Here is a 14,541-nt window from a genome sequence, read left to right as displayed (position 1 = left end):
ACCTGGAAGTAAGCAAAGAGGGACTTCAGTAAAGCTCCAGTCCTTTTTTACTCTTGAGAAAATTTGTCTTCTACCCTGTTCTTTTCATTCTTCTTAATAAAAATCTCCCTCCTGGGATGCCTGGGTGGCTCAGTCGGGTGGCTTTGATTCAGGTCATGATCCCAGAGTCCTGGGATCAGGTCCCGCATCGGGCTCCTTGCTCAGCAGGGAGCCTGCTTCTCCCTCTGCCTCTGCCTGCTGTTCCCCTTTCTTATGCTCAGTCTCTCTCTCTCTGGCAAATAAATAAATAAAATCTTAAAAAAAATCTCACCCGTTTCATTCATGGACTATGCAGATACATTGTAGAAAGGTAATAAAATACAGATAAATAGATGAAAAAATGGTGTACTCTGATCACTTAAGGACTGTATGAATTTTGGGTTATTTCCTTTCAATCTTTTTTTTAAAGATTTACTTATTTGAGAGAGAGCACGCCTTTGAGCGTTGAGTGGGGAGAGGGAGAAACAGGTTCCTCTCTGAGCTCGGATCCCTGATGTAGGGCTCACAGGGCTCCATCCCAGGACCCCCAGATCGTGACCTGAGCCAAAGTCAGATGCTTAACCGAGCAACCTAGCCATCCTTCCGTAACAATCTTTCTTAACATTACTATCTAAGCATTTTCTTTTCTTTTCTTTTTTTCTAAGATTTTATTTATTTATTTGACAAAGAGAGAGGCAACACAAGCAGGGGGAGTGGGAGGGGGAGAAGCAGGCTTCCCTCTGAGCAGGGAGCCCAATGCGGGGCTCGATCCCAGAACGCTGGGATCATGACCTGAGCCGAAGGCAGACGCATAATGATGAGCCACCCAGGCGCCGCCCCACTATCTAAACATTTTCTTAATTGCGAACTGAAATATTTTTACTAGTTACATGATACTTCATTTTATAAGTGTGTTGTGTCACTTAACTATTGTAGGGCAGTTATGTGGTTTATAATTTCAGAATTTCAGTAATCTGCAAGCAACAGTACTGCAAGCATGTTGGTAATAAAGCTTTATATATATTTATATATTTGTCTTTACATGTTGTCTTTACAGGTTGTTTCCTTTCTGAGACTTCCTTCCTCAGTTTCCAGCATCTCTGGTCCCCCAAAGTCTGTCCTTTGGAAGACTGGATTCTGTATAGGAATTTTGGTGCCCCACCTCCAAACCCAGGCCTGTCCTCAGGCGAAAAAGCCATTAAAAAACTCACTCTGTGCCAGTCTGTTCTTTTACGTGTAGACTCTCTTCCAGTTTGTTTTTTGTTGTTTTCCATTACCTTCAAATTGTTTTCTGTTTGTCCAAGTTTATAGTTATCTGCAGGAGGGTTTAGGTAAAAAAGGAGCTACACCTCCAATTACCAGGAAACCTATGTGATTCATTTAAAGTCTTTAAGAAACAATGACCATATTTTAACTTGTTTTTTTCTGTACAAAAGCTAACACATTGAAGATGTCCAGTAAAAGCTTACTGAGTAAATGAAAGGGCGAATGAAGTGTTCACTTTGTGAGAAGTGTTAATGAATCCAGCTTTTCTAACAAGAGAATAGCTTATTTGCCATCCATGTATCTTTCTGATGTAGTATCTGTTCAGATCTTTTGCCCGTTTTTAAATTGGGCTGTTATTTTTTTTAGGAGTTTTTAATATATTCTGTATACAAGTCTTATATTGGATGAGTGATTTCCAAATATTTTTCTCCTGGTCTGTCATCTTTTCGTTATTATCAGTGTCTTTTGTACAGTGTGTTTTTATTGATGAAGTCATTTTTTTTAAGACATCAGTTTTTCTTTTATTGACTCTGCTTTTGATATTGATCTTAAAAATCATTACCAGATGCTAGGTCACACAGCTTTTCTGTTTTTCTAAGAAGTCTTATAATATTAGGTGTTACATTTAGGTGTATGATCCATTAGTTAATTTTTACATGAAGATGTAAGGTATGTGTTCGGGTTCATTTTTTGCGTATGAATATCTCATTGTTCAAGTATCATTTGATGGAAAGATTGAAGAGCTTTTCTTAATAGCCAACTTTTTTTAAAGACTATTTTTAAGTAAGGTCTACACCTAACTTGGGGCTTGAACTTACAACCCCAAGATCAAGAGTTGCATGCTCTATGGACTGAGCCAGTCAGGCACCACTTTAATAGCTAAGTTTTGAATACTTACATACCCAGCACCAATTTAAGTGTTCTATGTTATCTAGTTCAGCTTTTACAGTAAACCAAGTGACAGCTGCTGCTGTTACCCCCCCCCCCATGAAGAAATTGAGAAAAAGCAAATTTAGGTTACTTGTCCAGAATTACAGAACTAGTAAGCTGCCAGAACTATAGTTTGAATCCGGTTCTATCCCCTTGTAAGCTAGGAGTTTGACCTTTATAAGTCGGATTAAAAAAAAATACAGGAGTTACATAAACAAAGTACAGTTCAGAAAGATGACTGATTACACTTTGGAGATTAGATTGTATGATGGGAAGATGGGAGAGGATCACAGTATTTTAGGCAAGAGATGATGGTAGTCTAAACAACCAGATAGCTTGTGGGGCAACTGGATGGCACAGTTGGTTAAGCATCCAACTCTTGATTTTGGCTCAGGTCATGATCTCAGGGTGGTGAAATCAAACCTTGTACCAGGCGGGCTGTGTGCTGGGCATGGAACCTGCTTCAGATTCTCCCTCCCCCAATAAAAAACCAAAACAAAAAATCACAACAGCAGCCAGACAAATGGAAAATGGTTAGATGTAAGTGAGGTGGGAGGTTGACATTAGTGACGATATTGATGTAAGAAAGGAAAGAATTAAGTTATAAGTGGGGAAGAAAGAAGAGTGAAGTTGGAATTTTACCCAGGGAATGGGAAGAAGGAAATAATTGGAAATTTTTGAGAGGAGAGAAATTTGGTTCATAAATAGAAATGTAAGAGCCAGGGTCCTAAGCATATATATAGTTTTGAAAGCAATGAGAGTGGATGAGATTGTGCAGGATAAAGGGTAGAGAGGAGACTACCATGGATAGAGTACTAAGGAACACTAACTTTTATTTATTTTATTTTATTTTTTTTAAGATTTTATTTATTTGACAGAGATAGAGACAGCCAGAGAGAGGGGGAACACAAGCAGAGGGAGTGGGAAGGAGGAAGCAGGCTCATAGCGGAGGAGCCTGATGTGGGGCTCGATCCCATAAGGCTGGGATCACACCCTGAGCCAAAGGCAGATGCTTAACCGCTGTGCCACCCAGGTGCCCCAGGAACACTAACTTTTAAAATGAGTTGAAGAGACAAATGGAAGTCTGTGAAGAAGCCTCAGAAAAAGCAGCTAGACATGGGAAAGTAGAAAAGAATTTTGAGAGACAAAGTAGCAGCAAAGGCTAAAGAGAGAGACTGATTGGGAGAAATAATAGGATTATATTTTAAGGCCCCAAAGCAGGAAGGCTAAATTTGTAGTAGCTTCAGTGTCCAGTGATTTTTTTCCAGCAGTACTTAACATTAGGAGGCAAAGGGCCTCTGACTCAAGAACACATTAATTGTCACGTGAATGATATAAACTGTTGAAACAGTTAGAAATGGAAGGATTAAATACACCTTAGTTTTAGTTAACGGAGAAGGGAAAGGAGCTACTTTTAAGGAAATTTCAGTATTCTCTCAGCTGACTAATTTGTATGTTTCTTTGAGGTTGAACTGGATCACCACTTAGATATTTTCAGTGAAATTTTTTTTCTCATTGGTATAAGATCTACAAATAATGAAATGCTGAAGTTTTGAAAAATGTTAACTGAAAGAAGTAAAATCGTAATTTTGTAATTGGAACTATAACATAAAAAACAGACTCTATTTTAGTATTTGAGCTTGTTTCCTTTATTCTTTACTTTCCATTACTTTGCCCAACTAGTAGGGGTTTCTCTTGGCACACAGAATAGTGCAAGAACCTTCAACCCCAGGGTTTTAATTTTAATTTTAATGTAGATTGCTATTATATGCTTTATTTAGGAAAATCTGTCTTCATAGAGAAATTGATTTTTGCCCATCTCAGCTTATGCTAATAGCAGTAATAGCAGCAATATAATATAAAAATATTTGATGAAGTCTTCTGTTTAAATTTTTCTTTTTACTAATTTTGTTTTTGTTAATTCAACAGGTTTGATCTGTGGATGAAATGAATCATGATTTTCAAGCTCTTGCATTAGAATCTCGGGGAATGGGAGAGGTAAATATTTATGAATACTAAGAATGTATACCTCACTTTGATTATTTGAACCATCTTTAACCATAAATATTCTTGAAAATAGTGGTTATGTCTTCCACATGATGTGGGTTTTTTAAATCTTGGATTATACAGTTCTGTGGTTGTGGTGATTTCAGCTTTTTTTTTTTTTTAAACCTCTAGCAGTAATTTTTAGTGAGATTGTGCCTAGTTGATTTGATTGATTTGTTTTATATTTTGATAATAAACCACAGTTACTTTGCTCTGAAAAGAGCCTTTCTTTATCCTTGTCCTGCTGTTTTATAAATGTATGCTGTTTGCTTTAGCCACACTTAATTGTTCACTATTCTCTCTTCTAAAAATCTCTCCTTGTTCACTGTTTGCTTAATAAACTTCTAATCCTCTACAAGACTGTACTGAGAAATGAGAAAGTCTTATCTATTGTCCCATTGCTATCTGTAGTAGAATTAATTACTTCCTCTTCTGACTTCTCATAGATCTTTATACATATTTTATATTCCTTTGTTACAGTTTGTTTTATATTAGTCTCCTCTGTAGATTGTTAGCTTTGAATAAATGACAGTGAGCACTCTGAATTTTTTAATAGATTTTATCAGTCCTGTTAATATATGATTTTCATTGGGGCATCCCATTTAACTGCACCATTACATAATTTAAGGCATCAAAAGTGCTTAGTTTTCCGTATAGCTAAAGAATATTTAGAAAACTTTGTTTATAAAAACCCTTGCGGTCACATCTTTATTTTGTCATGTTCTGTAGTACTAACATAGTGTGGACTTTGCTTATAGAACATAACAGTGAACAGACATAAGATGTGTAATTAACTGCTTGCTCCTGGAGATTATTTTACTTTGGTAGATTAGAGACCTTCATGAGACTCACTCCATCCAATGCTGTGCTCTTCAGATGCAGAAAAAGAGTCCAGTCACTCCTCTGGGCCACAAGAGGGCACCCTGCAGCTAGCTAACCCTTCCCTTCTCCAGAACAGCGTTTTCCAAAGAGTTTGTCATTTTCAGAGGACTGATTTAAGGGTGAGTTAAGGTGCTTAAGCATAAGTATTGCCAAACTAAACTTGTTAGTCTAGTGCATAAGGTAAAATTCTGGTCCCTAAGAAAGATTTGAAAGAGGGAATAATTTTTTAGTCAAACAACAAAAAACTAGAGCTTCACTGCATTACAGTGGCTGCTTCAGCATTATTTACACTATGGGCAAATAAAAATAAGCAGTTGAAAAGGGCTTTTGTTTTGTTTCCTGCTGCTTGTTTGCTTTGGTCTTTAGAAAGCAGAATGACCTATCTTAAAAGCAGGTTTGAACAGTGTTTCAGCCTAGTCTGTTACAGACTTAAACTTGATTTTTAAGAGCAAGTAAAGTCACACTGTTAACTTTATTCTCTTAGACCCTCCCCCCATCACTTTACTTCCTAGATCTACATTGTATATATATTTACAGGTTGGCTCATTTTCCCCCTCCCTTTCCAAATAGTTGATAAATGCAAAGACATCTTTGCAGTTAAAAAAATGTCATGATCAGAAACAGTTGGAAGAGTTTGGTTAGTTATTTGGGGGTGAAGGAAGTATACTTGAGGTTTTTGGAAAAGAGACAAGCTGGGTTGGAATAGTATGTTAATCTAAACTTAAATCTAGGCTTTCTTAATGGAAATTTCAGATATGCAGAGTAAAAGTGAGTAGGGTTTAGACTGCCTGCGTTTTTGGGCAGATAGTATCAGCGCTTCTGTGACCTTCATTCGGTAGAAATGTATTTTTAAATAAGCTGTTATTCAACTAATTAAGTATTTTTTCTTAACAGTTTACCAACTAATTCTGTTACCTCTAAGAGATAGCTGAGAAACCTACTCAGGTTTCTGTCTCTGGGTTCTCTCTCCCACAAGCCTTTCTATCTTTCCTCATCTCACAGGCAGCAGGGAACCTTCTGGGATTTCCTTCTTTGCCTGTCTCTCTCTCACCAGTCTTCTCCTCCTTTCCTGACAGGTGAGGTGTTTTGTTTTTGTTTTATCCCAGAATTCATTCATTTTAATAAGTTAAAACTAGCCCTGAGTTTCTGGCTCTTCAGTTTTCTAAAATTGCTTGTTTATTTTTTTAATGTGACATCCTTTTCTAATGGATTGCCCTATTCTTGACTTTTTCTTCAAAAACAAAGGTTTTTTTTTTGTTTTGTTTTGTTTTTTGTTTTTGTTTTTTTTTTTACTGTGTCTTAAGTTGTTGTAGATCTGCATACATACAGGACTATTTTCAAATGTACTGGGTTTTGTAGATCATGATACCTTTGCTGACCCATCATCAGAAGGGCAGTCTTTTCTATTTGGTCATCCAGAAATGGGAACAGATCTGTATTCATCCATTCATAAACTCATTCTTTCTGTATTTTTCCATAGCATGTTTTTGTCAAAAGACTTACTGATTTATATTACATCATATTGCTTATAAAAAGCAAAGCTAATTGATAGGAGATTGGACTCAGCTTCATTAGTATAATGTTTTAAAACTACACTGCAGAGACATATACCTGTTGTTTTATACACTCTATGTTCCTGTTTGTTTTTTAAAAAGGGGAAAGAGGCCCCTGCCTGAAATTCTTTAGGAAACCCAGAATTTAACTTTAAGTTACTGCGTTAATGTATTTGGGGAGTGAATATTCATAGCTTAGTATAATAAATAATGCCCCCTCCTTTCTTACACAATAACATTTAAAAATTATGTGCTGAGATCCCAGGTGGTGTGGTGAAGTGGAATACTGGATGGGGAAGTAAGGAGGCTTGTGTTTTCTTTGATCTATCACTAGTGCTATGACTTCGAGTAAGACTGACTTCTTTGAAGATAGTAATAAGAGTACCCTTTTGTATGAATTACATATATCTCAGATGTTCTAGCTCTGATCTGAGCTGTTAGGGATAACTAGAATGGAAACCAACTACTTGAAGACAGATCCTAGTTTTATCTACATAAATCTTTATCTTAACAATTTTGCCTTAAATGTTATCCACTGTAATGAATACCCATATTGTATAGGCTGAATATCATACTATCATTAAAGTTTATTATATCTAGTGGTATTCTAATACTGGGAATTTTCAGAAATACTGATGAATTTGACTGTGATTGAAAAGAACCATCTTCTATGGTAGTTAAGTGTAAAGAGAATGAGTGTTAGAATTATACAGATTGATGGGTTCAAATCCTAATCCTGCCATTTATTACCCATATGTGTAACCTTGGTTTTGTTTCCTTATGCAGAATGGGACTGTATTAGGCATCTGTTCTTTGTTTCATGATCCTCCTGCAGTTACTCAAATGGGCTTGAAAAAGAAGGCAAACAGCTGTAGGCAAGATTTTTATAATGAATGATGTCATAGTTCTTAAATCAGCTAGTTAAATGTTGCTGGTCCGTATGTTACTTATGTTTTATTATATTAGAAGATTCCTGTTTTTGGTAGTAAAGACATCTAATATTTATGTGTCTGCTATGTGCTGGATACTGTTCTAAGCTTACTTATGCTATTTCATTCTAGCCTCATAGAAACTCTATGACAGTTGCTTTATTATCCTTACAGATGAGGAAACTTAAGCTCAGAATAGTTAATTATCATGAATAGTAGTGATGGAATAGTATAAACTCATGAATGCCTTGACTATTTACAATACTGTTTCCTATTGGAAGTGATGACATCTAATGCTGGTTTTCTGTTAAAGGATATTAGGAATGGAGAAGATTTGGGGAAGTTCTGTGATTTGAAAATATGAAGAAGTATTGATCTCTTTTATTAACAGAAGAGATTAGAGTCTGGAAAAGCACTATTCTGGGGTTCTAGGGAATTTACCTTGTGTTTTTTGTTCTCTACACATTTAGTTATTACCATCTGTGCCTCTCTTTATGAACCTCATTATAAAGAGAGTCCTCTTACATCCTGATTTGCCCAGACAGTCCAGATACATATCTGTTGTCATGGAATAATTATTAATAGCATCCCGTTCCTCAGAAGTGTCCCAGTTTGGATGTTTTATGAACACCTTAATTTAAAACCATATTGTAGACATAAAGCCTTTCAAATTCTTTTGATTCTTAAGATTATATTAATTTGGTTGGTTATGTGATTTTATGTAACAATTTGTATTAAAGAATCAAGTGTGCCTTTAAATTCTAGTGGGAGTTTATTATATATTTTGAGGCAGTATGGCAGGTTGTTGACTGATTTCTTCGAAGATGGAGAAGGCAAGCCATAAATACTTGCTGAAACAAAGAACTAATAAAATAGTGGACAGTTGGGATGAGTTTGTATGTTCACCCAATCATTTCTGAGTTGGAAAGACAGGTTGCAGGTTGACAAATACTGAATTGCTTGACGTTGGTTTAAAGCTTTTGTGAACTACAGAACTAATATGAAGTAGTATTGGATCATTTATATTACAGATCTTTAAGATCTCTTAGCGCTCATTTTCTGTAATATTCTTCCCCATTTCTACTACAGTAAAAGAGTCTCCAAGGGTAAATCTCTATTGCTATTCCAATAGAGTACTGCCTAAATCTTTTCTTTTTAACTGTTCTATCCTGAATTATTGCCTTCCCCTATATTTAGTTCATTTTAATTTATTCTTGGTCACAAACTAGTAGTTTCTGAAAGTATTTGGAATCAGTGTCTAACCTGTTAGAAAAAGTTGTTTCTAGAACATACAGGCCTTTGTCAGAAGAAGTGTTAATTTTATTAACTACTAAATTGTTTTCCTGTGCATGGTAACTTATAAATGTTTGTAAAATGAAAAGCTATTCATAGTATAGTGCTTGGCAGAAAGTAGGCACATTGGATAAGTGCTTAACATAGATTTTTTCCCCTAGTTGTACAATTTGTATTTTAAAACAGTGATAGGTGAGCTTCTCTACTAAAGCACTACATGGAACTTTATCACAAAGACTTTGGGATGGTCTCCTCCAGGAATTTTTATTATTTCTGCTACCTTAGAAGATTAGTTTTAAGCTACTTCTGTGTCTGATGACTGCTTCTATTAAGTTAAGATTTTATTCTCAATTCCTTATTTGTTACTATTACTTTGATATTGAATCTTTTTTTTTTTTTTCATGACGTATGGGATAAAAACTTCTTTATTTTCTCAGGAACCATTTTTTAATGGTATTTTTAAGGATTAAGTTGGGATTTACTGTGAATGAATGTCCAATTATTTATATCAAGTACAGTGTTTTAGTATTAATCAGCTTTACATTTTGTTTGAGTGTTTACATGAACCTTTCATAGTGAGATTTAAAAAAAAAATGAAGGAACAGAGGTTGCATTTGGCTGGGATCTTTGTTAGAGCATATTACTGTTTAAAATGTCTGTGCTTTAAATACAAATAATTTGCAGCCCAGTATGTTCCTAACATGGAGAAACATTTCTTTTTAAGATAGCAGAAGTTGGTTTCCTTTAAAATTAAATATATTTAGTTTAGCAAAAAAATCTGTAGATTAGGAACATGACCAAATTTAACTCCCACCCCCCCACCCCCGCCTTCAAAGCTGCTTCTGGTTTTTTGTTTTGGTCAATGGTACTACCATTTACCTTATTACACAAATTTTAAAATTTTATCAGTCTCCTCCCCATTTGTTATCATATCCTACTGACTCTCCTAAATATTTCTCAAACCATTATATATTCCCAATTCTTTGTTAGTACCCTATTTCAATTTACCATCTTGGCCCTGATCTAGTTCTGCTAAACTGATTCCTTTGTCTGTAGTCTAGGATATCCATTATTCTTACAGCTTACAATTTGAGTTGTTCTCTAAAAAATAATGTAACTTAACAACCTCTCTGGATTCCCTTTACTTCAAAGTAGTGTGCAGTTTTTCTTTAGCTTGTCTTAAAGTTTCCTCAGGATCTGACGTAGAAAGCTTTACTTACCAGTTATCAACTTTGACATTCCCTCATCTGTTCATCCATCTCATACCTTGTTGTACACACAGTGCAATTTATTAGGTTGTGCCTTTGTTCATGATTTACTTTTATCTTCCTCGCATTGCACTCACACTTTCACCCCCAACACACAGTTTTATTTCTCAGATCCAATTCAGGTTTTACTGAGTTCGTTTTATTATGTTTGTGAGCCCTCTGAAAATAAGGTTACCATGCCCTTAAGGAGGCAGACACAGGTAATTCAGTGTGATAAGTGTAGTGTTAGAAGTACATACAGGTTTAATTATGAGAACTGAAAGACTGGGTACCTAATTACGAGCTGAGAGGGAGGAGGTCTTGGGAATGCTTATTTAAAATGCCAAATGCATGTCTCAGAAAAGCAGTCTGTTGTTTTCAAACAAACATATTCCCAGTCCATCTTCTCTGAGTGTCAGGGAAGGTAGAGAGGAGAGGCTTGGATGAATGATAAAGTAACATTAGGAATTAGCCAAATGTACATTTTGAATAATCAGTGAATCATTATATCAACATAATTTTTATGTGCTGTGTGTGTCATATAGATGGTAGATAGAGCATGGGGCTTTTAGATTATTTCAGAAGTATTTGAGGTTCCTTTCTCTGTGTCTTTCACCAACCATAGGTTCCTGATTTGGAATTAATAGATTGCTAGCATTCCAGACCTAGAAGAGTCATGAAGTTAACTTCCATTAATAAGTGAAGTAAAAGTGAAGATGTATTTTCTGTCATGGAAGCTATGGGATAGGAGGTGATCCAAGGACAGTACTTGGACGTAAAGGAGAAGTTTTCACCTTTTGTATAGATGTTTCTATTATTTATATTAAATAAATAAGAAATTTAGTAAATTTTTTGAAAAAATTTATAAAGTCACAGGTTGGTAAAACCATTTCAAACATGTAGGAAAGTCAGAAATGGACCTGGACTAGTGTTCAGGTCTAGAATTACTAGAGCCAGTACCCAAACATTAAGTGGGGAGTTACTTTATTATTAACAAGACAAAATAGAAAATAGCTCTCTCTGAATTTTCCTTAGTATTGAACACTGACTTGTACATATTTGTGGTAGGTTTGCTTTCACCCACGTAGAATTAGAATAAATTTGCAATTAGAATGGAACTTAATTATTTTTTTCCCTCCCGAATAGCTTTTGCCTACCAAAAAGTTTTGGGAACCTGATGATTCAACAAAAGATGGACAAAAAGGCATATTTCTTGGGGATGATGAATGGAGAGAGACTGCATGGGGAACTTCTCGTAAGTTATTTGTGTTATGTGTGAGAATTATGAGTTTACTTGAATATTTTGAAACTCTGTCTACCCCTAGACAGTATTTGGAGCAAATTTTGTGATATCTTTTTTGAAAAATTTTTAAGTCATTACAATGTACATTTTTTAATAGATTAACCCTTATCTAATGGTCTACTTAATAATTAGAAGTGTTTGTCACAGTAAAATATTACTGGATGATAATTAATCAAATTAACCTTAAATTTTGAGTGTGAATTACCTGGGTGTTTCTTTCTTCTCCCTCTGCTCTCCCCTGCCTGGTGCTTTTTCTCTCTCTCGCAAAAATATTTAAATAAAGTCTTTAAAATGAAATAAAATTATGTGTGCTTGAAAACTTGATTGGTAGACATGTTTTAATTTTTGTTTTGAAGGTTCAGTGCTTAATTACTTTATTTACCAGAACCAAGTATTTTTTTAAAGCATTCTGAAGCAAAACATCTTGAGTACAATGTGGTAATGAGAGATTATTTTCAAGATGGATGGTTGGGAAATATTTTTGGTGTGTTATATTTGGAGGACAACTCGTACAAGCAATAAAACATTTAAGCAACGTATTTATTTCTTTTAGTGTCAAGCTTGTATTTTTAATTTCTCGTGCCACTTCCTCTTGTACCTTAACTTCTTTTAGCTGTACGGATAGAATTTTAAAGATGAGTATTAGTCTTTACCCAGAGATACAAGGAGATCAGAAATGAATGAAAAAATTAGAATTTATTTTGTTTATAGAACATTGATTGAATGCCAAGTATGTACAAATACGAGTAACATACTCCTTGTCCTAGAGGAATTGTTGTTCTAAGGAAGAGTCTTTCCATGACTGCAGGAGACTTTATCATATAGTTAGCTTCTCTAGCTGAAATTACCTATTTCACCCTCATGTTCACCTATTTTTTGCTCACTTTAACTCTTTACCATTAATATCACTTCTTTTGGGATTCACTCTTGAAACTGGGAAGAATTAATGCCGCTTCTTTCTGTTTCCGTAGTGTCCTGGATCATTTTTACTGATGCGCTTTTACTCTGTTATGATTGCCTCATATTTTTTAAACCTATGATCTCTTTGAGGGCTGGGACTGTCTTGTATGTTCTTGCATTCCCCATACGTAGCACAATGCCCAGCGTACGAGAGACCATAAACCAACATTTGAACTATGTTAATGAGTGGGTGAATGATTGAGTGAAAAAATATAATGACTAATCTCTTGTGGATAAAGGTACTGCAATGGAAATGTTTCAGTATGCTTTAACAAAAGTATATAGTCGTCTAAAAACAGAGTGAATGAAGTGATGGCCAAGTACCACCATGATAGTTCAGCCTCTTAAGGACTAGACCTAATATTGAGTATTACATGTGATAACAAATGAACCAGAGGTAGCTTCTTGGTGCCTTAAAAATTTTGTTTTGGTAAATCTATTTGAATGTTGGCTCAAATGTTTTATTATATTTGTATCCTATTTGTTCTCTAATCTTAAATACTGTTTTTTTCTTTTTGTCATAAAAATGCGTAGAAAAGGTATTCATACCAGTTGAATAATTTTTTGTTAAAACTAAGTGGAAAACTTTTAAACTAGAAAGGACATTTATTTATTTATTTATTTATTTATAAAGATTTTATTTATTTATTTGACACCGAGAGAGAGCACACAAACGGGGGAGGGGGAGCTGCAGGCAGAGGGAGAGGGAGAAGCAGGCTCCCCGTCAAGCAGGGGGCCCAGTGTGGGGCTCAGTCCCAGGATCTCCGGGATCATGAGCCGAAGGCAGATGCTTAACCCACTGAGCCACTTGGGCGCCCCTAGAAGGGACTTTTTTTTTTTTTTTTTTTTAAGATTTTATTTATTTGACAGAGACAGCCAGCGAGAGAGGGAACACAAGCAGGGGGAGTGGGAGAGGAAGAAGCAGGCTCATAGCGGAGGAGCCTGATGTGGGGCTCGATCCCATAAGGCTGGGATCACGCCCTGAGCCAAAGGCAGACGCTTAAGGACTGCGCCACCCAGGTGCCCCAGAAGGGACTTTTAAAAATAATCTTCAGGTGACAGTTTTTACACTAAGAATAGAAAATTATGTGATGTTAACTGATTTTTTCCAAACTTGTTTGTGTTTATAGTGTTCTGAATCCGTCTAGTATATAACTATGAGCTTGAGATGTGCCTCTGCCAGCTTAGGAGTTACTTTTATTCTTTTAGATTTCACTTCTAAAGGTTTTTGTTTTGAATTATTACGAATCATGAAGAAAGCTTTAACATTTTAACAGGATGCTTATAGGCAGCTGAGCCTTCAGGTTAATGTTTCTGTCTCCATTGACCTTTCTGGTTTGACTGTTCTCATGTCAGCTTTTACTTTTTTTTTTTTTTAAACCGAGTGGTCTCTCTATTCCCAAGAAATGTGCCCAGGCCGGTGAGTCTCAACAGTATGGAAGCTTTTATATTAAGATTATAATAACATTCAAAATAAAACAATATGCTGATTTTTAAAAACTTTAATATATTTATGTAAATACATTTTGGTTAGTTTAAAAGTACAAATGTGTAATTAATTGTGTTCTTCCTTTCAAACAGACCATTCAATGTCCCAGCCTATTATGGTACAGAGAAGATCTGGACAGGGTTTTCATGGAAACAGTGAAGTAAATGCAATACTGTCTCCGCGATCAGAAAGTGGAGGCCTTGGTGTGAGCATGGTAGAATATGTATTAAGTTCTTCTCCTGCTGATAAATTGGATTCTCGATTTAGGAAGGGAACTTTTGTAAGTACTTTGAATAAAGAAGTATTTAATAATTACTCAGTGGTTATTTGGTTATCTTTACGTCCATTTATTTATTTTTTTTTTTTTGGCTCTTCCCAGAGCTCAAGGAAGTCTTGGAGCTGTTGGAGCTCTGGTTTTCTTCTCTTGGCCACTTCTTGAAATACATGAAATAGTAGAACCAATGGCAATATAATCTTAGTCAGCCATGTTACAGAAATCAAACCATATTAATTAAGAAACATAATTTGCAAGATTAAAATTGCTTATTCATGGTAGTGCTTGATGTGAAAGTAACTAAACAAAATCATCTGCATTAAGTAGAATTTTAATCTTGTCTGTGGTGTT

At 35.4% G+C, this 14,541-nt stretch overlaps 1 protein-coding gene across 12 annotated transcripts in view; it reads left to right on the top strand.

Annotated features, from left to right (window-relative positions):
* PUM2 (pumilio RNA binding family member 2) overlaps window positions 1-14,541 on the top strand; it is a 96,753-nt gene that overhangs the window by 18,544 nt on the left and 63,668 nt on the right. For 6 of the 12 annotated variants that reach the window (XM_040622923.1, XM_040622922.1, XM_040622928.1 and 3 more), the window contains exons 2-4: window positions 4,144-4,212; window positions 11,311-11,419; window positions 14,009-14,196. In XM_040622923.1, coding sequence (XP_040478857.1) covers window positions 4,162-4,212; window positions 11,311-11,419; window positions 14,009-14,196 — 348 coding nt within the window. In that variant the 5' untranslated portion in view covers window positions 4,144-4,161. Of the gene's footprint in view, window positions 1-4,143; window positions 4,213-5,117; window positions 5,262-11,310; window positions 11,420-14,008; window positions 14,197-14,541 lie in introns of those variants that run through there. The other 6 variants (XM_040622920.1, XM_040622919.1, XM_040622918.1 and 3 more) reach the window with 4 other exon arrangements.

Source organism: Ursus maritimus, unplaced genomic scaffold (genome assembly GCF_017311325.1).
Source record: "Ursus maritimus isolate PB19 unplaced genomic scaffold, ASM1731132v1 scaffold_6, whole genome shotgun sequence".
Lineage (NCBI taxonomy): Eukaryota > Metazoa > Chordata > Mammalia > Carnivora > Ursidae > Ursus > Ursus maritimus.
The sequence above is the reverse complement of the archived record's forward strand: the minus strand, read 5'-3'. Positions and strand labels throughout refer to the sequence as shown.